This window comes from Amblyomma mixtum, chromosome 3, assembly GCF_055824585.1.
Source record: "Amblyomma mixtum isolate Tamu chromosome 3, ASM5582458v1, whole genome shotgun sequence".
NCBI lineage: Eukaryota > Metazoa > Arthropoda > Arachnida > Ixodida > Ixodidae > Amblyomma > Amblyomma mixtum.
The window spans coordinates 55,297,999-55,322,051 of record NC_143014.1 but is presented as its reverse complement, the minus strand read 5'-3'; the positions used below and the strand labels follow the sequence as shown (position 1 = coordinate 55,322,051).

The following is a 24,053-nucleotide window of genomic DNA, read 5'->3' as shown; positions in this document are numbered from 1 at the left end:
GCAGGCGCCTTTTGCGTTTTGTCTCCATCGAAACACAGCCGCCGCGGTCGGCTTCGAACGCGGGTACTCCGGCTCGAGCGCGACGGCCGCGTTTCGATGGATGCGAGACGCAAAAGGTGCCTGCTGTACAATGTCAGTGCATGTTAAAGATCTCCAGGTGGTAGAAATTGTTCTGGAACCCTCTACTATTACACCTCTTTCACTCACACCTTCGTTCCTTCCCTCACTGCGCGGTTGAGGTGCCCACTGAGAAGTGTGACGGTTACTGCGCCATTTCCTTTTCTCAAAAACCGCTAATTCAAGAACGAAGTGGACGGGCCCTTCAAGGAGGCCCTGCAACCAATGGCGTCCACTCGATCGCGCGCAAAAACCGCCGCGGTGGCTGAATATGGTTGTGGGCTCAGCTGCTGACCCGAAAGACGCGGGTTCGATGCCGGCCCCGGTGGTCGCATTTCGATGCACGTTGAAGAACCCCACGTGATCGAAATTATCCGGAGCCGTCCACTACGGCGTCTCCCATAGCGAGTCGCTTTGGGACGTTAAACCCCATAAAACGAAAGCTATCACGCGCGCACGAGCGCTTCGGATAAAACTAGACTACGAAGCGGAAATGAATTCAAAAGGAGGCCCTTCGACCGCCTTGCATTCGCACGGCCGCTTCCTTGGGCGCGCGAACCAGGTGGCCTGGCAGCTAGGCACAAGGTAGGTGAACGCGACGTCATGATAATAGGTTGATATCATTGATTGGAGGGCCTCCTTTTAGGGGCATTTGCGTGCTAAATTCCATCAAGTAAACGCAATAACATCAGTTAATGCGCGGGATGAAAAAACGCACGCTCCTGCAGCATTGATCGGTGACCACCAATAATGCTGCGTAGTTTGTCTTTTTTCCGAATGAAACAAATGAGGGTAAAACAAAACTGTCGGACCGAGGAAATAGCAGACGACACACGCAATCATCCTCCGAGAAAACGCCGCAGGCCGTCGGTGAAGCACAGAGCCATTCCTTTCCTCGCGCCATACCCATTTACCTGATATGTAGAGTCTTTTTTAAAAAGTCTATCTATATATTTTACACACACAGGCACCGCGCACTGCTGCGTTGGCTGTGCTAGCTGACCTCTGGGGCCTAGGCCCCTAGGCGGCTACTACCATCGCTTCTACTTGCGTTTCCTTTTCAGTGACGCAACTTCCGGTACATAGGATGGTCACATGATTTCCTCTCTGACAAACTGTGCGAGGGAGCAAGGAAGGGCGCTTCTATCGTTTCTAGGACTGAAGCCGCTTAGCGGTGGAGCCGGGTTTACGACATGGCAGGCCGGCTTCCAGCGATTGTTATTGACAATGGCACGGGGTAAGCTTGCTATTTAATATGCCCTTTTGCCTTAGTGTGATCATGGCTGAGGCATAGTTTGCTTCATGTTGGAAATATTCGTTCGATGACGTTGAGCGTCCCGAGTGTGGGGAGGGGAATCTACCATGGGGTGGATTCCTGTCCCGAGCGCTGTTTTGTTTTGTTTTACGCAGGTTTTAACTGTGGGTAGCAAGTCCTTTAAACGTTGCTCGGTTCGCGAACGTTCTGGCTTGACTGGATTGTGTGCACCACCTCAGTTGTAGGCCCCTTGACGTAAAGGGTGTGTCTAAAGCAACACATGAGTAACGTTTTCTCCAAGCCCTCTAATGAGTCCTACTATGCAAATTTTAGCCGGCTAGTACTTCACGCATGAAGTGTCTGCTGTTCAAAGGACAAGGACTTCGCTGATGGCTGTAGCAGTGTTGCAAATAACGAGCCACTGAAGTGAAACCGGCGTTCACAGGAAGCTGGAGCGATCTTATCTCGCGTCTCTAGTGGCTGCCCCGCAAGCGAAGAGCGACGCGGCGAGTAGATCCTGTGTTATGCATAAACTCCTTTTGGAGCACCTTGTTCTTGGACACGGCTCCTGAACTTGGCATCACCAGATTGATCTCTACTTTTTGTTGGGCTGCTTTAAGTGGTCGTGAACAGGTGTGCGTACTACTTGCATGAGCAATGCTGCGGAGCGGCGATGCGTCATCCTGGACTGAGTAAATAATAGTTCAGGCGTAACTGTGTGTGTGTGTTTTTTTTTTTTTTTAGTTACACAAAACTGGGATTTGCTGGAAACAAAGAGCCTCAATTCATCATACCATCTGGTAAGGCCTTGTGACCCTATAAATGCAGCATGAAAGCTTATGTCACAGTCATGTTATTAGTTGGCTCAGCTTGATTAATTTCGTGTTCCCACAGCGATAGCAATACGGGAAAGTGCCAAAATCGGAGACCAGGCTACGAGGAGATTGGCGAAAGGCATTGATGACTTGGATTTTTTCATTGGTGATGAGGCGTTGGATGCTGCAGGATATGCAGTGAAGGTAAGATTGCTTACTGCATGTCATATGAGGCAAAGGGTCGATAACTGTGCGAGCCGCTTTCATTTCATCTGAACTTCAAGTCTGCAAATAGTCACTCGCATTTGCTTCAACAGTTCACATCAGGGTCATTGAACATGGAGTGAAGGCAAGGGAACAATCAATTATCGATAACACAGAACAGACAAGGTACTTTATTAAGGAGGAAATAGATGCTCTGTATGAACTAGTCTGGAAAATGTTAGCATTGTGCTGTAGGCATTGGCTAAAATTAGTTCACTGACATCATTATGCTTCTCCAATGGGCCACACATTTTTCTCGTCCACAGACGACTTCAGTTCTGTATGGAGCATTTGGGAGGATTTAGACAGCTATGTAATAAAAAATGACACATGAGTGGTTTCCTGTGTTTATCTGTTTAGCTGGCCACTCTGAGCTTATACAACGTATATTGCATTGTTTTCAGTATCCCATCCGCCATGGTATTGTGGAAGACTGGGACTTGATGGAGCGCTTCTGGGAGCAATCCATATTCAAGTACCTGCGAGCTGAACCTGAGGATCACTACTTCTTACTAGTGAGTAAAATTTGTGTTCAGTTTTCAAACATGTATTATTACGTTTTGAGTTTGCTGCACTTAAGCATTGCTTTACAGAAGTTATAAACCTGAGATACTGAAGATAATAATACTCCTGATTAGTCTCTGCACAGTGCTATTATAATTAACTGGTTGACATTTTGGAGTTTTATTTCTCTAATTTTGCTATCGATAGGCTCCTTAAAACTCATTGTGCCCAAAGTAGGGAACACAAAGGCATTAAGAGAGCTTACTGGGCCAGGTGCGAAGAGTAGACTGCGGAAATGTTTTGCTGCTACTAGAACCGTTGTTGCTGACCGCAATTCTCTGCAATTCCTCGTGCATTTTGGCTAAGCTTGCATTTTATAGCAGATTTCAAGTAGGTTATACATACCTTATGCTAACCTTAATTGACCATTCAATCTTTACTTTCTCCACTTCACTTAAGAGCAGTGATTTCTACTTTGCAGCTCCACAAGTAAGATAAAATACTGTACTACAGTTGTTCAAGCAAATAGATGCTAGCTTGATGCAAACATTTGCCACGGTCTGCAGGACCGCTGTGGCTCCCTAATAGAGCCACCACTACATTTTTGAATTTGAAATATGTGGGTCTTTGGTTATTGAGTAGTATAGGAGTGTTCTCAACCTTGGTACCACTTGTGGTGCAGCTGACTTTTAATGTACTTGTGTGCTTGGCTTGGTGGACTTGATTAGTATATCATTTCAAGAATTGATAGCTCTGTCTGAACAGGTACTTTCCTTTACTGTACAATCGATTCCTGATAATAACTTGAAGAATGTTGAACACTTGTTTGAACTGTGCAGAGTTTAAATTAAGGGGAGCCTTCGATTCTGCCAAGACCAAAGCATCAGTTCGAAGAAACCAAAAGTTTGAATTCATGTGATGTCGAATTAATGAGAGTTCTCTGTTTTCAGATTTTTGCTGTGAATAATGTGTCTGTTGTGTTTGCTACATGCAAAAACAATGCTAAAGGAAGAACGGACAAACATGTCACTAGTTCTCCCTAGTTGTAGTTTTAGCACTGCTTTGCTTGCCATAAAGCCATGAACTGACTAATCCATCCCTTACCCTGCTGCTCTAATGCTCAGCTGCGCATTGGGATGAACAATTGTTTAAGGTACAAAAATGCTAAAATGATTTCAACTTGGGTTATTTCAGACGGAGCCTCCACTGAACACACCAGAAAATCGGGAGTATACAGCAGAAATCATGTTTGAATCCTTCAATGTGCCTGGGCTTTACATTGCTGTCCAGGTGAGATGGCACACTGAATGGCTTTGAACAAATTGGTTGCTTGAACTGTGCTGTGAAAGTAGGAAAGGTACCTATTCCCCAACTTTGGGAACCGGGAAAAGTGAACAAGTTTCACAGGCCGACCAACAGAAGCTCCTAGCTGCCAGGATTCAGTTACTGGTATTGGCAGAGCTCATCACATATCAAAGTTTTAGTGGCACCGTAAGAAACACTGCCCTGCACCAGAATTTAGGCACTTCATCCGGAAGAACACACGAGACAAACGTCCTTATTTCTTTTTTTCTCTTGAGTTCACCAGACATCCTTAGCGGCCATAGTGTCGCTGAAGTCTTACATCTCCACAGATGCGTAGAAAGCTTGGCATTGTTTAGTGGATGCGAAAAGGTGCACTCACTGCTTTTCCCAGTTTTTGGGTCAGTTTTTAGTGGCACAAAACTTGTGCTGCTGTGCCAGTTTTTGTACGTCTCTCCGTGTAAGATTAAATGCTGCCGCCAACAGAAACCGACATTCGGGAGTGATGACTCTCCTCACAGCTGAGCAACTCATTTTACGTTTTTTGGCGAGGCCGCAGTCAGCGTGGCGTCAGTGGTGCTGTGTAGTTCAATCTTCATATTGACCCTGAGAGTCTTTTACGCTACTTTCTTGAAAAAGAAAAGGCGCGGGATAATTTTGCACAGCAACGGTGGCAGCAAGTGCCATACTTTGTGAAGGCTCAAAAGCAGCCAGAGTGCAAGACTTACTGCAGTGGCACGGTTTGTGTGGCTCTGACCTTTTTCCGCATGTTTACTGGGTCTGCACCTTCCCCAGGTTGTGATTCACATATTGGTAAAACCTCCAAGTTAAAACACAATTTCAAAAAAAAAAACTGCTTAGCGAGTAAATATTGTATTCACATTTCTTGAACTGCATGGATAATGGCTGCACAGTTTTAGATTAAATTATTCATGTTGTGTGATGGCATGGGGTTTAACCCTATCATTTAGAAAATTAATAGTTACTTTTACAATGACTGTGAAGCCAACATTTTTGGTCTTCTGACAACGAACTGTGCCTTTTATTGAATTTATTTTACATTCATTATGCTTACAAGTATATTTTGTCATACATAATCAAATCGGTAAGAAAATTGCATAAGAGTATCAAAGTGGCTGCAAAGTCTGATATGGTTTCATGTGAATGATTTGCATATAAGACATGCAGCATCCAACAGACTTTTTTAAACTGGTATAGATATTAAAATTTTCGTAGTGTATTTTCGCTTTCTAGTGATGCATAAGGCATTAGTGAACATTATAACCATGCGAAATTCACCTACACTTGGTACGTATATGGTGGGGTGAGACTTTGATTTTCAACAGTTGGCTGTACAGCAGTTGTAATAAAAGCTATTGCTGTAAAATTTGGTAGAAATTTTAGACGCACCTTCCATTAGAGCTCAGAACTGGATTGAAATTTTCTCTAGTATCTTTTAATTTTATTTTCTCTAGTAATGTACCTTTTTCTTAAAATCTGCCGAGTGTTGAAACATTGTAGAAGAGTAGTAACCAATGCGTTACCCAACTGGTACCAAAATTGTGTACTTGAACAAAAGTTAGATTGCTTTTTTCTTTCTTTGTTGATGCAATATAATTGCCACCAATGAATGCTTCTTTCGTTAGTCAGAAAATTACAAATGAAGTTAGGCTATTTATTCTGGTATCAGTTGTGTAAATGGCATTTATCAGCATCTGTGAAAAATTTTGATAGTTCCCAAGAAAAATGTTATTTGAGAAAAATGGCAGTAAAGTCTCCGACAACCATTTTATTGGTCAAAACTTACCTTGACAGAAGAGCTGCAGGAGGAGCCCTAGTGGCTGAAAAATGTACTGCGAACAAGGCCAAATTCCAAACCGAAACCAAAACTTGTTTTTGATGAAAAACTTCACAGCAATGAATTTTTGCAAGTACCTGAAACAGAGACCACGTCGAGACACACCAACTTTTCCGGTCGATATGACAAAAAAGGGCCAAAAAATAATTTTTAAAATCGTGAATACCTAAGTGGGATATATTTTCTGAAAGACAAAGAAATTCTCTTATCAGATGATCGCAAAATCTCTCCCCATCTCAAGTAATGGTTTTTCTGTTTCAGCAGTCGAAAGATGGTTGCGGCATCACAAGGAAGCACCAGATCACATGAGGCATACAAAAATTGCAATATAATAGGTCTTTGTTGACTTGCTTCCATTTCGGCTTCTAGAGGAGTTTAGTATAATGTGGGGATGAATTAAAACGTCAAAGCAGAGGCTGTACTGCAGTTTTTTTATGCCACATGATCTCATACTTGTGATGTTGCAACCATCATCTGGTAACTGAAACAAACTAAACTACAGAGGAAAAAAAATGCAATTACAAATTATTTGAGTGTTTACAAATTGCACGTTGTGATCTATTTTTACTCATGTCATACACATCATATCATTCTAGAGCAGAAACCCCCCCAAATTTAGTCTCCACTCCTTTAAAATGCTTGGTAGATTGATCTAGATTGATCTGAGCAGCTAACTTGGAGCACTGTTGCATGTACACCATGTGTCAAGCATTTTCAATGAACAAAAGAGTAGCTTTAGTTGATGGGACAGGTATTGATGCATGGGTGTGGAGTGCTGGTTTAGCACTGTTGATGTGCCATGTGTTTTGCAATTTCTTCATCTCCACTCCCTGATATGCAGGCTGTCCTGGCTTTAGCTGCCTCATGGACATCTCGTCAAATGGGAGAGCGCACCCTCACTGGTCTTGTGATTGACTCTGGTGACGGTGTCACCCACTGTATCCCTGTGGTGAGCATTGTTTGTGGTTGATATTGCCTGCCATGCTTGTTAATCTAACACCGTGCATCAAGTTTATACTGTGCTACCTATTGATGGCTTTTGTTCTGCCTTGTTTGGAATGTTAATTAATGCCTTGTGTAAAAAGTTTCAAAAAAAAAAAAACTAAGTAAGGTAAGTTTTAAGGTAAAAACTTACTTTTAGGGATACCTCCAATCAGAAAAGTGCTCGGTATACAATCGGATTCCTATGGTAGCCTAATATATTTGCTTTGGTTGTGCTTTTGTTGTGTTTGGATTTTCTTTAACCCGTTGGATCATGCTGATATGATAGAACATTGTTGATTTGGACTTCATGGGGCTGAAAAAAGTCCGAATTAGTCAAAGGTTGAGTTATCGCATCCACTCCCCCCCCCCCCACAAAGAGAAAAAGAGGAAAAAAAAACTCCCCAAAACCACTCATGTGATGGCTAATTTACTTCGTGAAAAACTGGGCAATGGTCATCTTTGTTAAAGGCGAAAACTGCACCAGGACTGATCTTTCACCTGATGCTTTAATGTGCCGACTACTGGGAGTTTCAGAAGCAGAATTGCGGCATAACGGTACGGGTTTCCATGCCCTTTTCACGGTGCGATGCACTAGCGGTGGAGCCTCCTCACAAGTGGCATTGCCGCATTTGAGGAGGTTCACCGCATTAACGGCGAACAGCACATGACAAGCTCACAACTGCGGTGGGCTGGAAGAACGGTAGAAGAACGCAATTGGAAGCGCATCGGCACCAAAGTGGCGAAGCAAAAAAGAAAAAAAAACAGACAAGTCAGTCAGCATTCTAAATGGTGCGCAGTTGGGCAGGACTGGCTGGCTGGCTGGCCGATGCGCAGCTGATAGCTGCCGGCAGCATGGGCTGGTGATGAATGGCTGAAAACGAAACTGCACGGCTGGACTGGCCTAGGGATGGGGGCTTTCTGATCGACATCATGCCTGCTGTTTGCACACATGTAGGAAATGCGCGGGAAGCAATGTACTGTGTAATCCAGGCCTGAGTACTGATATTTGGACGATCGCTTGTCGAGCCGGTCACACCCTTGTGCAGCACTTCTTTGGGAGCCTGAATAAGCCAGTGCAAGCCAACAGTGCCCTGCGCCATAGACTTGCATGGCCATTGGGCATTACCTCAGTGGCAGTCTGAATTTCTGAATTAAGAGCCAAATTAACAAGGTTTTACTGTAGTAAATTATTTTTAGGAGGCAATAAGGTGCTTAGTTATGCTTTTCAAAATGTTAAGCATCGCAGTTGTTACACCTGCTGATTGTCGTGGCATTGTGGCATGTGCTTGAGTGTTTTGACAAGGCTGCATCTGATGCATTGGTTTGTGGTAGCTACATAGCACTGGCAATGAGATGGTATGACGTGTGTCCAAATTTTGTGGACGTTGAAAAAACATTGGGTGGTCGAAATAATATGGAGTTCTCTGCTGAACAACTGTCACAGTCTGTGAATTGTTTGGGTGTGAAAGTACTAGTACTAAATTTATGCTAGAATGTGGAATAAAACTTGGATGTGCTTGATAATCCTTAACGGTGTCAGTCTTTTTGCTATGTGGGCAAGCTTTCCCACCATAGATGTAATATAACAAGTGTATAGTGTATCTGGAAAGCAATGAAAGCTTTTGAGGCAACTAATCTGACTCTCTTAATGCAAGTTAAGCTTTTGGTGTAACGGTATGCAAGGACAGTGGTACACTTGCTGATTTTTTCTTTTGTTATGCTGTATGATACCCTTCAAAAAGAAGTGGTTTTATATGCAGTGTATGCTCTGTAATGTTTAAATGTCTTCAGATATCATTTTTTTGTTGCTTACTCATGAAACTTTTTCAGACGTTGTATGTCTATTTGGCATGTACTACAGGGACTGAGAAATGTTTGCTGAACTTTCGGTGTAGATTATGTGTGGCCTATCCTTATTAGTATAGCGTTTAATGTGGGTAAGTCATAGTAATTTGTGTTTCATTCATCTTAGGCTGAGGGCTATGTGATCGGCAGCTGCATAAAGCACATTCCCATTGCTGGACGCAATGTGACCTACTTCATTCAGAACCTTCTGCGTGAACGAGAGGTGGGAATTCCGCCAGAGCAGTCATTGGAAACTGCAAAGGCCATCAAGGTAAGACTCTCTCTGTTGCTTAAACCTTGGTCACTGCGACTCACTCATTCTTGTCTCTCTCCAGGAGAAGCTTTGCTACATTTGCCCAGACATCGCCAAGGAATTCTCCCGATATGACCAGGAACCCAGCAAGTGGATCAAGAAGTATGAAGGCATTAATGCAATCACTAAGCAGAAGTTCAGTGTTGATGTGGGTTATGAGCGATTCCTTGGGCCTGAAATCTTCTTCCATCCTGAGGTTAGTACATGCACTGTGGTACAAATGAGCTTTTCACCGTAGCTATAGCAATATCTGGTGTCGTTTCTGTCTTTTCATTTATTCATTTATTTATTTTTATTTATTTATTTTTAAGTTTGTATATGTGGATGTTTACCCACACTGTGTGCCTAGCCAGCTGGTAGTTTACATCTGAAATAGTGAAATCTTTCAAGAGGCTTTCATGACACAATCTTAGCTACATGTAGCCAAGTTTAGTGCTGGTAGTGCCCTCTGTACATGGACTGTGCTATAATGTGGCAGCATACAGCACGTAGATGCTAGGCAAAAAACACAATCTTTTGCATTGGCTCACCTTTATCTGCAGGTTCTACGGAAACATAGTAACTCGGTGGTGGGAATGGTGCTTTAGTTGTATCAATTTGTTCTGCTACATTAAACCTGCTGCATGCTTCTACAAATTGGTGGTTTTTGATGAAATTGCACCAATGCTACACGTAAAATACTATACCAGCGACCAAGAGCTGCGGTGAATGCCAGATGCTGCTGCGTAATGTGCACGGGCATGGCTCTAGTTTTTTCTCGATGTGGGACATGAAAGATCACCAATGGAACTCAGCCCTGCCTCATTTTGCTTTCTTGCCGTTTACTGCCTATTTTTAGTGTGTACAGCCTTTGTCAAAAGTTTAGAGCCCAGGGAGTTTGCTTCTAAGCACTATTGTGGCGCTCCTGTAGCATTCATGGAAGTCCTACGCATCGCAGGGAGCAGGACGAAAAATCTTCTTACCTTCAGGAGATTTGGGACGCTGAGGACGCATTGCAAGCAAAGCAATGTGGCCCAGAAGCAAACCCCCTGGGCTCTATTTGACAAAGGCTGTACATGACACTTCCACCAAGGTACAAGATGTGCACACATTCTGCCTTAACAACGCTGCAAACATTGTTCGAAACGAATACAGCGAACGCAAATGCAAAAAAAAAAAACTGCTTTTAAGAGGCCTAAATAGTGCTAGATAATGGTCCTGTTAGACTTAGTGGGCGTTTGCGCAGCATAATCCTGAGTCAATTAAATTGAGTATAACTTTCAGTGATGGGATGGCCTCTCATGGGTAGCCGATTGGCATAAAGTGGCCACATTGCATGCATATGATCTTGAGCCTGTGTTATTGCTGGACATCTTCCAGCATGCGAGCTTGAATTACAGTTAGGGTGAGAAAATCATCTAAACAGAGTCCCTTCGTTGCAAACCCCCCAAAGAGGAAGAAGCAAAGCGTGTGGGACATACACAGCAACGCTGAAACTATGAGCGGAGGAAAATGATGTTGCTCCTTGAGGAGAGGACAGCGCATGTGCGACAAAACTTTTCATCACGAGATGCATGCCCATATGTGACTAAGAAAAATGAATGCATTGGCGGTCATATGATGTGATGCGACAAATCTGCGTTAGCAGTATTGGTTGTACATTTTGGTTTTACATTGGTTGCCTTCCCATTGCTGTTGAATTTGATTTTGCTGTTGCTTTTTTGTTCCAATGCTGTGTGACTTCTGGTGGGTGGAGGCTCGTGGGTGGGAGATGCATTTTAAGGTGCACCCACCAGAGGGTGCTTCCAGGGGGTGGAGGCTTGGCGTAGTTGGTGTCCACCGTTGGTGTCTCCTTAAAACCATATTTCATTTTACGTGCACGACCTGCGCGCACATGGGGGTCACTGAACCGCATGTGAAAAGCTGCGTGTGGTCAGCCTGCGGTACTCATAGTTGGAGGCGGAAGGTGAACACGCACCCGCCAGAGGCATTGCTGATTTTCCACGAGCTTTGTGTATGTCCCTGATGAATGCCCTCCTATAGAAGCAGCTCCCACTGTAAAATAAATCTGTGCTATGCTGTGAAACTGCGATGATGTGGTTTCTGCTGCAGCATAATTCTAATGAAACAAGTGCCTGTGTTATTCTCGGGACGCTTGCTGTGAACTGTGGCCAGGTTATTCATTGCGGCTTTTGGTAACCAAGTTCCTTCACTCCAAGAGAGTTTGAGGGTAGTAACTGCGCTAACATAGCAACACGGGAGTCAGTCTTGTGACAGCTTTTAATACTCGCGATCCCTTTTCATTCTTTAAAAAAAAAAAAAAAGTCAGTTTCTTTGAAGAAAACCGGAATAGGTATTTCTCAGCACTCTACAACTTCTGCATAGGAAATTTTGAGCTAAGGTTAACGTACAAATGTTAACGTACAGATGTCAATTTTTATTTTATAAACAATTAGCAATTTGCTCTCATTTAAAAAATATGTGGATCCCGTCAAGATGACCGCCTATAACCGTGCTGTCGTTAGACCTTCATGCAGCACTGTGCCCATTATTTAAACCTTAGCAAAAGTTAGCAGAAAAGGCCCGTATATTTGCATTTTTATCGTATTTCTTAGTATCAGGGTCCTGTTATGCTCCTGTTACAAAAACACAGGAAAGCTGCTTCAGATTGTTTGCCTGCTATAAAGCCTGCTCCTAAATGCTCTTGGCCATTCCCACCACTGGCAACATAAGATGTACTGGGTTGGTCAAAAGTACCCAGGCCACAGGGTTTGCTTTTGAAAAGCCTTGGTGCCCTTGGGACACTCCCAAGGTTCAAAATCTGTGGATTGTTCCTTGTTAGCTTGGTAGGTGCTGTGTAAGTACCTGACTATTCTCAAAAGCAGGCCGTGTGGCCTGGAGACTTTTAACCAACCTTGTACATTACCTACAGCAGAAAAACAAGTTGTGAAAAATTGAGAAATGATTGTGGTTAAGCATTAGTCTTTGCTGGTATCTGTAGTTCAGCCTGTTAACCAGCTATTGCAGGGGCTTCTCAAACTGGGCTCTGCGGGCTGCTTTTGTGGGTCCCGCGTGCACCCATGCTGGCCTCTCCTCCTTTCCAGTTCACTTCTGGTGGGCATATGCGAAGGGGACACAGTAACTGGTTTGTTAAAACTCCTTTCAGAGTGTCTGCTCTTGTTAGCTCGTTCCTCAGTTTCGTGCCGTCGGCATCGGTACCTTCCGCAGCACAGACCTTGGCAGTGCACCAAGATGCTGCGCACCAGTAACGGCACCGATTGTGCATGTTTTGATATGAGCGCTGGTGGTGGAGGCTTGCCCAGCGAGCTTGGCAGCGGACCAAGACGCAGCTGCACCAGTGCACGATTGTTAGAACGCTGGCGAGATGTTGTGGAAGGGCATGGCACGCAAGGCGGCGTATGTTATGTGCACTCACGCGCATGACTTAACATGTAGGCTGCACCACCGAGCTAGTTGAGCGCAGCCCAGACAAGAGAAGAAAAGAACGCGCGCATCTCATCGGGCATTTTTCCGGGCTGTTCAATGGTGTCGGCAGCTCTGGGGCGCAGTTTTGCCACTGGTGAGCTTGCGTCACAAAGCTCGTATGTGTTGAAACTAGAAACAAAAGAAAAAAAATTATGGGGGTACCTAAGCAATTCCTACGATGTGTAAATGTGAGATCAAGTGTAACTGGGTCAGTGGAAACTTTAATCGCACTGTGAGTAGGCAGTGGCATCCACGTACAAATTGAGGCAGTTATGCGCCTTTTCTGTTCTCAAGACCAGCGGGAGGTTTAGACTTCATTGACTTTGAGGAACGGAAAGGCGCATAACTGGCTCCCTGGGTCAGTGGACACCTCAATTGCGCTTTGAGGTACATGGCAGCGGGGACGCCGGTGGCCTGCTGCTTCAGGAGGTGTGGTGATGTCATTTCCGTGCCACGTTTCAGCCACGAGTTTCTGAGTAGTTCTGCTGTTACGAACCAGAAAAACAGTTTCCATAATGCCAAAAAGACAGACGAAGAGGGAGCTGAAATGACACATGCAACACAACATATAAAACTGGTGGACATGGAAGCTATCACTGTCCACCTCATTTGCATGGTACAACAAAGTGTGTGAGGCTTTTGTAAATGCAGTACAGCTTCTTGTCATGAATGCTTGTCTGAATTCTGGAATACTTTTCCTTCTGTAGAGATTAACTGTCATGTATTTACTTTTGTATTTCAATGCTTTTGCCGTCATTTGTGTGTGAAGATAGAGGCAAAGCTATAGAGCTAATTAACGAAGTTGTACAGCTATATTAATGTTGGCCATTTTTTTTTTTCTTGCAGTTCTCAAATCCTGACTTCACTACCCCTATTTCGGAAATAGTTGACACATGTGTGCAAAGCTGTCCCATTGATGTGAGGCGCCCCCTCTACAAGGTACGTTGTCAGCACAAACATGTTGGAAGCTCTACTGGCAGCAGCCTGTTAAAACTTGTGCCTGATTTGGTTACTACTTGGTGTGAAGTTCAGGGCATCTGGATTAGAACGACCTAACTTTAAGGGGGAAGTGGGGATCAGATCGTGAAAATCGCAAAAAAAGTATTTCTAAAAAGTGCATTTTTCGGCATCTACAACACTCTTTCTGTGTTGTACTGAAATATTTCAGTCAAAAACAAATACTAGGTAGTATATATATCTCTCATCTACATCTACACACAAACATGTGTGCTAGTTTAGAACTTTCAGGCTTGCTTTCTTGAAAGTTTGTTTTGAGTTTTCAGCTTATCATCGTGTTCATGAAAAGCATAGCATAGCAGTAGGTGCATTGATTTTTATACAATTTGTTTTATTGTAATTGCTGAAATGTGGTTTGCATTGTGACAGTCTCAGATTTGCCGTTTAGGCTCACACGTTTTTATTACACGGTAATTAGGACATGATACATTGTGAACATAAAGAGAAGGTGCATACTGTGTCCTCTAAAAAAAGAGCAGAGCAATTAAAAAAAAAAACTAAGAGTGTCATGATTTACACCACACTTCTTAGTAAATTTTAAAAGCACTTACAGATCCATAGCCCATTTTGTTGTCATGCTAGGCTTTCCACGAGCAAGCAACATGCGAACAACATATAAATATTGGTAAAACAAAACACACTGAAGATGTCATTGCAAAACTTCTTATCTGACTGATGCTATTTCAAGGCAGCCTGCCAAATTTCATTGCTCTAGGTTGCAAAATAGAAACGTTTATCTTTGATCCCCTCTTCCCCCCCTTAAAAGGTGTGGGTTTCTAAGTGGACGTTGGGGGCCAGTTGTGGGTTTCTAAGTGGACACAGGCCACCACCCACCGCGGGTTCGAGCTTCGCGCGAGCCAAGGGCCCCGATCAGCCGTCACCACACACACACTGGGACACCGATGCAGCGCACTCAACCTCCGCTGGGAGGAGAGCGATTCGCCGCAAAGAAATAAGCCTCCAAGTTCACAAAGGAGACGTTTATTCACATCATCCTCCAGCTGATACACACACACTCAATAGTCACCCCGTCCCGGGGGCGCGCGAGGAGCAAGGCTCCGCTGCGCGCACGAAGCGACTCGAGTAATGCGCACCGCTAGCACGCCGCTGCAGGAGAATGTCCCCGCGGCCGTGCTGTGATCTCTCTCTCGTGTCGACCATTGGGCCGGTTGCGAGAGAGAGTGGGCATTCAACGCAAGGTACGCCTGTCGGAGGTCGCTGGACCCCGCTGGACAGGCTCGAGCCGCTGCAGGTCAGAGGACACGTGCGGGCGCGCTCGAGTATGCACTGGTCCGAACGGCAAAGGCCGGCACGGACAAAACAGTAACGTACGCACCTTACGCTGTCTCGGAGGGATCTCTCTCTCTGGGCCCCGCTCGGACGGTCGCGGGGTGCGCGGCCGCCAAAACGGGTCCCGGATTCCCGCCAAAAGGCGCCAATGGCAAAGGCCCTTGGGGAGCCGGGGCGGAGCTGTGGCTAAATGACAGTGATTAGTCACCCAGCCGCCTCTCCACCGCCTGAGGCGGGAGCAAGGGAAAGAGGAGAAACAACGCAGGAAGCCGGCACAGCCGCGCAAAGGCAACGGCGGAAAGCCAGGATTCCCACAAAGGGCTCTGAAGGAGCTCCCAATAAAGTTGCGGTATGCCTAGGATGTTAAAGGACGCCGCTTCGCAAACTTCTTCCAGCAAAAATTTTCTTAATGCGTTTTGTGGAAGCTGAGTTATCTCCCATCAAAATTTGAATTTACACGTCTTCGCGCCTTCCTCTCTCCTCTCGTCACTTTTCGCACGCTGACATGTCGGTGCTTCCGCCGGCTGCCGACACGCGTGGGAGGAAAGGGGAGGGAGCGGAGTTTGTGGCGGCGGCCATCGGGGCTGCGTGACGCCAGAAAGAGGCATCACGGCGAAGCAATGGCAGCCCTTCGCTGGTGACGTAAAGAGCGCGACATGACGCGTTGCGCGCGGATTCAGGCAAAAGCTCGTCACTGCAGGTCGCCGCGGTGGCTCAGTGGTTACGGCGCTTGGCTGCTGACCCGAAAGACACGGGTTCGATTCCGGCCGTGGCGGGCAAATTTCGATGAAGGCGAAATTCTAGAGGCCCGTGTACTGTGCATTGTCAGTGCACGTTTCAAGAACTCCAGGTGGTCGAAATTTCCGAAGCCGTTCACTACGTTGTCCGGCATAGCCTGAGTCTCTTTGGGACGTCGCGGCCACTTATAATATTGAATTGCTATGGAAAACTCATTATCGTAACAGATAATTGTTATAACTGGGTTATGCCAAAAAAAGAAAATGTGACGAACTTTAGAGCGTTTATTGACAGGAAAGTCCCGGAGGGGCTCGATCATTCCAATGCCTGTGAAAGCTCATGAATTCGAACTCAAGGGACTGGAAAAAATGTTCAAATTATTATATGACCCTGAAAAAACTAACAACAACCACTTGCATCATGGTAAATTTATTTTGTGAAAGTCTGGTCAGTGGTTGCTTGTTTTTGAGATGAGAATGGCGCGACGATGATTATTTTTCACATTTCCATTAATGCTTTATTGCATGTATACTGTTAAGAGCGTCAAAGCAGAACTGCTCCAAAGTGGTAAGGGCCTCCTTGGCAACCTTCACGGTGCAGCGTGGTTGTGCTGGAGCTCCACCGCCACTATGTAGCACCCCTCACAAGCAGCAGCATTGCGTGTGAGGAGGCTTCACTGTACAAACAGCGAGCAGCACCTGACGAGCGTGCAGTTTCCCCACACTGGAAGAATACAACCATGCAGACAGAATCTACGGAAACGCTCAGCAGCACTGAAGCGGCGAAAAAGAAAAAAAGTATTGAAAAGAAGACACGTCAATCAGCGCCCGAAGCAGCACACATCTGGGCTCTGTTTGCTTTCTGATATGAGCAGGTGCAAAGCCCAGAAATTTGAAACCGAAAGAGATGGTGCAGCTTGACTATTCTTGGAGATGGTGCCGTACGTTTGTTGTCACGCCTGCCTGCATGCATATCAGAGAGGTGGAACTCTTCAGATTTCAGGTTTGAGCAGGGCTATTTGGAGGATTGTTTTCCATGCCGGTCATACCTGGACTGAGCCTCCCTTTGGAAGCCTGTTCGAATTCACCAGTGCGAGCCCCGCCGGGTCTGAATTAGCAAGTGTACAACGCCATAGACTTACTTGGGCATTGGTCAAGGCAGCGCCAGCAGTTTGAATTATCCGGATTTTCGAATTATAGTTAAACCTGGATATGACGAAATTGAGAAAATCCGCAATTTTTCATTACATGCAGGTTTTCGTTAGATCCTTTTCACAAGAAAACTTGAAAGGAGTGTGCCAAAATGAAAAATAAAGGCATATGAAATGACCTAACAAACGTTCGCAGTAAACCTGTTTCTCGAAGTCGTAAACACGACGAGGCAGTTCACGATCACGTTAACGCAAGTGCAGCAGCAGTTGCCACCATGGGGTGGAATCCTCCCCTGCTGTTTTGAGCACTGTGCTTGTAAAATTCTCAGCATAGGGTTTTTTGCTCCGAATTTAGATTATGACCACAGTGGTGGCCTAGTGGTTCCCGTATCCGCCTCAAATGCGGGAAGTGTAGGGTTTAATCGTCAGTGCCACGGGTGCCCAGCAGTGATACAATGGGTACAAGTTTTCCCCTGGCCTTGGGGAAATGCTTGCATTTAGTGGTATCACTTAAGCTGTATGAATTGCAATTATTTGTTTGCTGTGATAACAGCACTACTTGATTGCAAATAGCAATGCAGTACTTGTATGCTGTACAATAAGTGATTACATAAAATATCCAGAATCACTGTAATAACATTGTGTCATGTATCTAGTGTGTTTCATCCATGCCATTCAAACACATAGAATAGAATACACTGGATATACCACTTTAATCACATAGCAATATCATGAATAACAAACCATAACCATGGTAAACAGTGCAAAACAGTGGCCACACAGTGCTAATGCACCTAATTCACATTTTGCTTAGCTACGCAAATCGACCATCATTTCTTGTTATTGCAGAATATTGTCCTGTCGGGTGGCTCCACAATGTTCAAGGACTTTGGCCGTCGACTGCAGCGGGATTTGAAACGCGTGGTTGATGCACGGCTCAAATTCAGTGAAAAGCTCAGTGGTGGACGCATCACGGCAAGTTTGCTTACTTTGTGTTTGAGCTCTGCCCATGGCTGGGCCTGAGTGATGGTGTTCTGAACCGGAAATTGCTCTTTGCTTATAGCCAAAGCCAATGGAAGTACAAGTGATTTCCCACCACATGCAGAGATATGCTGTCTGGTTTGGAGGTAGTATGCTGGCATCTACGGTGAGTTTCTGTTAAGCATTGTTTGCTGTGTTTGGCTTTTGTAATGTAAGCTCATGCTACCTTTGTGCAGTACTTGACATAGTATGATTTGATGAGCTTCATATGTGCGCAAAGCCAGATTCAGAATTCATGCTTGTGCTGTTTTTATTGTACAGTTCATCAAAGAAAACCACTGTCAAGCTTCATATGTCAACAAAACAGTAGTGGATCATAGATTACCTGCCATGATGGTTCGGTAGCTAAGGCATTTGGCTGCTGAGCACGAGTTTGTAGACTTGACCCAAGCCACGGTGGCTGTGCAGCATTTCAGTGATGGCTGAATGCAAAACTGCTTGTGTTTAAGATTTCAGGGCATGTTAAACTTAAGCCAGCCATACTTAATTCAGAGGTTACTACAGCATGCTCTAAAACAGTGTGTTGCTTTGGAACATAAAATCAGTCAGTCGGTCCACCATATAAACGAAAGCTGAATTGCTTTTTGAGAATTCCTTGAAATTCAAAGTTTCGAGTGTATGACGCCTGTGGGTAAAGCATTCTAAGTTTTTTTGCGCTGGCATTTAAAATGGTGACGTGATCGTGATTGAAGCTTGGGCTTCCCTTCAAAGTGTTCGAGCAGTACAGAGAAACTTGGTGATCGTGTCTGAGGTGATGAGATTTAAAGGGGCTCTGAAAGGGTTTCTCAATGAAGGCGCGATATTCCCCATATGTTAAAGGACGTCATTTCACAAATATCCTCCAGCAAAAAAAAAATTTTTAATGCATTTTGTAGAACCTAAGTTATTTGTAGTCAAAATTTGAATTTCAGCATCTTCGTTCCTTTCTCTTCTCCTCATCTACCGGCTCCACCTTGGGAATTCCTGGAGCTTCCTGACCCACTGGAGCAACGTTGCTTAATGGCCGTGGCCAGGGTAGCTGCGAGGCACCTGAAAGAATCTAACCAATAGCCATCTCTTTACAAAATTACGCAGCAGTGTGCGACATAGGAGGGCGCGAGCAGGAAGAAGTCACCAGAAAGCACTCGCCAACTTTCGTCCATGATTGTGGGTCCTCTGCTGCGTATAGAAGTGTATTGTTTGGCTGGCTCAGGTGTTCATGAGGAGAGAATCTAGTGATTGAGCGAATTTGTGTACTCCACTCAGAAGGCGTTTTAGAGCCCCTTTAAAATTTCTGCTGTCGTCGCCATGCTGTGTTGTCGAATGCCACCATTGGCATTGTTTTTCTTTTTTCAAAGAAAGTGTTTCTGCATTGCCAGTTTACTGTCACCGTAGGTGATGTCATCATGCCCCTCCTCTCGGCACTGTGCACTGCAGACAACCCTGAATGCTGTAACAGCTTTATTCGGTGCTTATGCCACCATTCGAGGTGCTAGTACAGAAAGGCTTTGCATGCTTTATCTGCAAGTTTCAGATATTCGATTTAATTCTAAAACATCTTAGTTGCCCTTTAATGAAGCAATCAGCCTCTCAATCATTCACTCAGTTCAATGCCTACCGTATTATCAATGCATGTCATATCAGCTGAAAATAAGAAATCAAGTCCCTCTCCTGCCCTTCTCCACTCAAAAGCTTTTGTGCCTCAGCTTGGGTGATGTAAATCGGAGCCCTAGCTAGAGCGCGTCGCATCAAAGATGACCAGTGAACTAGTCGTCCATGCTACTGTAATTGGAAAGTAGTTGATCTAACCTGTTGGACTGTGCCGCATTCTAGGGGTTCCAGAAGGTGCTTTATATGTGCAGCCTGAGGGATGCAGAGCGTGGGTTCCCGCCTGAGCTCACCACACTGCAGGTGGCTGGTGAACGAGGCATCCGTGCTGCTGCCATTGTAAACTGGATGATCTGACAAGCAGCATTGCTCAGACACTATATTAGATAAACTTCACACATGTACGGAGCCATAACTAATTTTGTTCACATATGAAGCCTATCCAGTTATGTTTGATCAACTGCTACTAAAAGGCAGTGTGAGCGTGCTGCTGTCTGCAATAGCCAAATTAGTAACATTGCTAATTATCCTTTGTGGGGTTACTGGCACGGTTCGGACCCTGAACTCAGGGCCAACGCCACTCCGCTAGCTCGACCACACCTGTGGCCGCGAAGAACACCACCACCGAGGAATAAGCCCGCAGGCAAGAGCTTTAATTGGGATCTCCCAATGTCTTTCCTCGGTCGCGCGCAGGCAGCAGCGGCAGGCAACAGGCACAGGAGACAGGCACAGAGCAGTTCAGGTCACCTGGGCCGCCGCTGGTGTCGCGTCCGCTCTCTCTCAAGGCTCGCTGTCAACTCTCCATCAGACTGTCCCGTGGGCGCGGCCCGCGCGGCCGCCGAAACCGAGAGCGGTGGGCAAGGAGGGCTGCCCACGTGACGACGCGTAGTCGCAGGCGCCTCCCCTCCGCTCCCTCCGCCGCTGCGCCTAGTCGGGGGCCGCCAGAGGAAGAGCCGCGGTAGGCCACGAGAGAGAGAAGGGTGCATCCGGCGGGCGAGGGGCAACATGGATCCCCACACCTTTTTTAAGTTTTTCAGTGTATGTCAGTTGATGCAAAATAGTTTTGCAGCTGGTGATGCAAATTTGCTGTCTCATGTTCTTGTTGCAGCCGGAGTTCTACCAGGTGTGCCACACAAAGAAAGCATATGAGGAGTGTGGACCAAGCATCTGCCGTCACAACCCAGTGTTTGGCGCCATGACGTAGAGTTAAATCTCTTGAAATTTTTTTTTTTTTTTTGGACGTGCGTCAATGCATTGTTGGCAGCCATCTCGTCACAACTCCGACCGACTGCCACTTTTTGATGGCTTGCTTTTCTTCAGTTTTATAAGCCATTTTGAGGCCCGTAAATCATGCAATATTTACCTCAGCTTTCAGTAGAGGTTGAATAGTGGTTCATCAGCTGCACCCAGGTTAAACATGGTTGACCTGTTTACATTAGGTTCTTTTTTATGACCATATGTCTTAGAGGCCCAAAGTCTTGGCACCAGGTGTGGAAGACTACAAGTATTTCTTTGTAATATCGCAGTGGTTATGTGCATCTATGCCCCCACATGCTGCATGGCAATTTTTTACTCATTTTGCATACGTTTTGAATTGTGAATAATTTTTTGTTTAAGTCTGTACTACGAGCTCAGTTGAACCACTCTTCAAACTTTTATGATGCTGTGTATTTAATTCTTTCCTTTTGTTTGCACCCTCCTTTTTGATCATCATGTAAAGAAATTGTACTACTTTATTTTTTCTATATACCACATTAAACTTGTTGAAGATGGCAAGTGTGTGTCGCCTGAATTTGGTGAAAGGTATTCTTAAAGGCAGTGCAATATTCTAGTGCATCTACTGAAAGTACTGTGGCAAGAAACTGCATCACAGCAGGGTTATTGCTTGCATGTGCCTCACTTGACAGTGGTTCGTGTAATTCAGTTAGCTTTTTGGAAGGAACCAAAAAACCCCTGTCCAGAATTGTTACCATGCAACTTCATGTGGAATAGCTTGATAAAGTGATCCTATATTTGTTTTCCCTTTACCTGTAACTCACCTTTGCTTGTTGCTATTATTTAACATACCCGTAAAGGCCCTCTGTTAGCATATTGCATAGGAAGGGGTGTAATAAAAAGTGTGAAGGAGGCATAATCCAACACAAGTTTTAAATAAAATACCCGAGACATTGAGAGGCAATAAAGTGCAAAACTGAGATGGTCGAAAAAGAACTGGGCATTACAAGTGGAGTATGCTATTTCAACCAAAACAGAAGGAAACAACAGTGTCAGAGCTGTTAATCTTGACAACTGCAACACCAGTTGTAGATCCATAAATACAAAGTTTGTTATAAAGCTAGTTGAAACCTGGAATGAAACTTTCGCACAAACGGTTCAGACTAGCAGAATGTGCAGGGTGTTTCACCTAAGGTTGTTAGCAATATTTAGGCCTTTTGAGTTAGTAGTGCTCTCATCGGCATATCATTTTTAGCGATAGTATGCGTTGTGTTAATGACCAAGCTGGCTAACTAATGAATAGTTCACTTTTTTTACTGTTACTATTAAGGCCCTCATTTATTGACAGGTTTGTAGCACACCATAGCAATATCCATATTGGTTTTTAGATTTTCGAAAGTGCCATTGTCGTTGCCACTGCAGCACTAGGAATTTTGGGCCTGCACACGGACGAAAGCAAAACCATGCAGCCAGGGAGAGCGGTAGCCATGCCTACAAGCATGCGTCATGCAGTGGCGCAGATGTCTCTCGCTTTTTTGTCGGCACCCGGTTAGGATTATCGAGTGGGGAGAGAGCACGTGACAGGAGCACTCGTAGGAGTGGCTAGTGCTCTTTCTGGTTGTGCAGTTTTGCTTTCGCCCATGCGCAGCCCCGAAGTTGGTTGCACTGCAGAGGTGATGAGAATGGCACTTTCAGAAGTCTAGAACTGATATGAACGTTATTTGCGAGGGGCTACAATCAAGCCTCTTAATAAATGAGTAACCAAACTGTGATAGTTACAAAGTCAAATAAATATTCAATATTAGTTAAACACTCTACTATAGTAAACAGCGATACTATGCTGAAGAAAATGGTCTAACTCAAAAAACCTATCTTTTAAAAATTGCTCATAGTCTTAGGTGCAACACCTTGCTTATGATGAACAAGTGACGAAAAAAAAATGCCAGTGTCTGTGTGTATTAGGTCACGAAATTTGGATGCTTTAGATGCAATGTCAAACTGTTCCACTTGTTGACAGTGCATAGCATAAATGACCTAGCTAATGATGAGCGACATGATACACTTAACTGAGGTCAAATTTGGCACAATTTTTTACTGCAGTGACACTGGAAGTCTGCATGTAGGCTGAAACAAACGCGTAGCATGGTTATAGTGAACTAATATGGTTTAGCAGCGATCCACTATTAGCCATCAGGTAGGTTTGCTCTGGATGTGTGTTCCAAATGGTTTATGCACATTAATTATTGGGCCAATTGGGGTGATGTAAGCAAATTTCTTGAGACGTGCATGAGCCAGTGAGTTTGAAGTTGTGGTGCTTTAGAAGGCCAAGTGAGCAGTAAGTGGATACCTAAGCTGATGTGATAATGCCATGTTGTCTGACTGCAGGCGAACACCTAGGTACTTGTTGGTAGTGGTAAGTTGATAGAATTATTTCGTCTACTAGGCTCTCAGTATAGAGCAACAACAGTATTTTAAAATGATTGAAAAATAAAAGTGCATTTAGTAAATAAGCTGTTTGCATGTGAGAGAATTGAGACTAAATAACGAGGTTTGTTTCAGAGGTATTTGGTGACATCAGCCAAGTTCTGCACCATGCACTTACTATGTCCAGTGCAGATTGCAAAGATTGATAGTGACAGAATTAATGTTATGGTATACTAAGCAGTAATTGCCAAATAGCCTGGCTCTAGATGACAGAGTTCGGTACATCATTAATATATATTAAAAAGAGTAGTGGACCTAGAATGCTCGCCTGCAGTACCTCTGAGGTTACTTTAGTACGAGAGGAGTTGGAGTTGTTAATGGAGGTAAACGGGAGTCTAGTTGAAAAAAAATCCTCAATCCAAGTAATATAACAACATCAGGGTAAATGTCGCTCTCAAGTCTGTGATTAAGTGTGCTATCAAATGCTTTTTCTGTTTTTCAAATGATGATGCACAATCAAACCTGTTATACTATTGAATTCTCTGCCTCATTTCTGCCTGTGGTTGCTGTCTGTCATATACAAAAATTGTTGTGCTGGACAAAAGATCACTATCATTGAAGAAGCAAACGCTGTTTTAGAATGTCAAATGTACACTTCGCAGAACAGGCCTCATAGCCCATGCCTGTAAAATACGCAGCTTTATAAATGCATGGAATATTTTTTTGACACGTGAAAGGTAACTTGCAGTCTATTTTCTGGCATAACTGCCTAATGGTGCTGCAGAATTGATGTTTGAGCATGTTGTATGGTTCGCAAGCTTGGAATCGATCGCTCCTGTGTTTTCAGAATTGATGTTATTTGCAGATGT

General features: G+C 44.6%; 1 protein-coding gene across 1 annotated transcript; it reads left to right on the top strand.

Annotated features, from left to right (window-relative positions):
* The first annotated feature begins 1,199 nt into the window (after positions 1-1,199).
* On the top strand, positions 1,200-21,321 carry Arp3 (Actin-related protein 3). Its single transcript, XM_089579231.1, has 12 exons — positions 1,200-1,354; positions 2,117-2,172; positions 2,267-2,391; positions 2,856-2,966; positions 4,150-4,245; positions 6,957-7,064; positions 9,072-9,215; positions 9,280-9,453; positions 13,569-13,661; positions 17,767-17,892; positions 17,981-18,064; positions 20,654-21,321. The coding sequence occupies exons 1-12, from the start codon at positions 1,311-1,313 to the stop codon at positions 20,747-20,749; spliced, it is 1,257 nt and encodes a 418-aa protein (XP_089435357.1). The 5' UTR covers positions 1,200-1,310; the 3' UTR covers positions 20,750-21,321.
* Positions 21,322-24,053: the final 2,732 nt, after the last annotated feature.

Excerpts from the sequence above, each read along its gene's own strand:
- Arp3 (XM_089579231.1), top strand. The coding sequence starts at position 1,311 with ATGGCAGGCCGGCTTCCAGCGATTGTTATTGACAATGGCACGGG. Across the intron at positions 2,173-2,266 it reads TCAATTCATCATACCATCTG|CGATAGCAATACGGGAAAGT; the intron begins GTAAGGCCTTGT and ends GTGTTCCCACAG. Across the intron at positions 13,662-17,766 it reads TGAGGCGCCCCCTCTACAAG|AATATTGTCCTGTCGGGTGG; the intron begins GTACGTTGTCAG and ends TTGTTATTGCAG.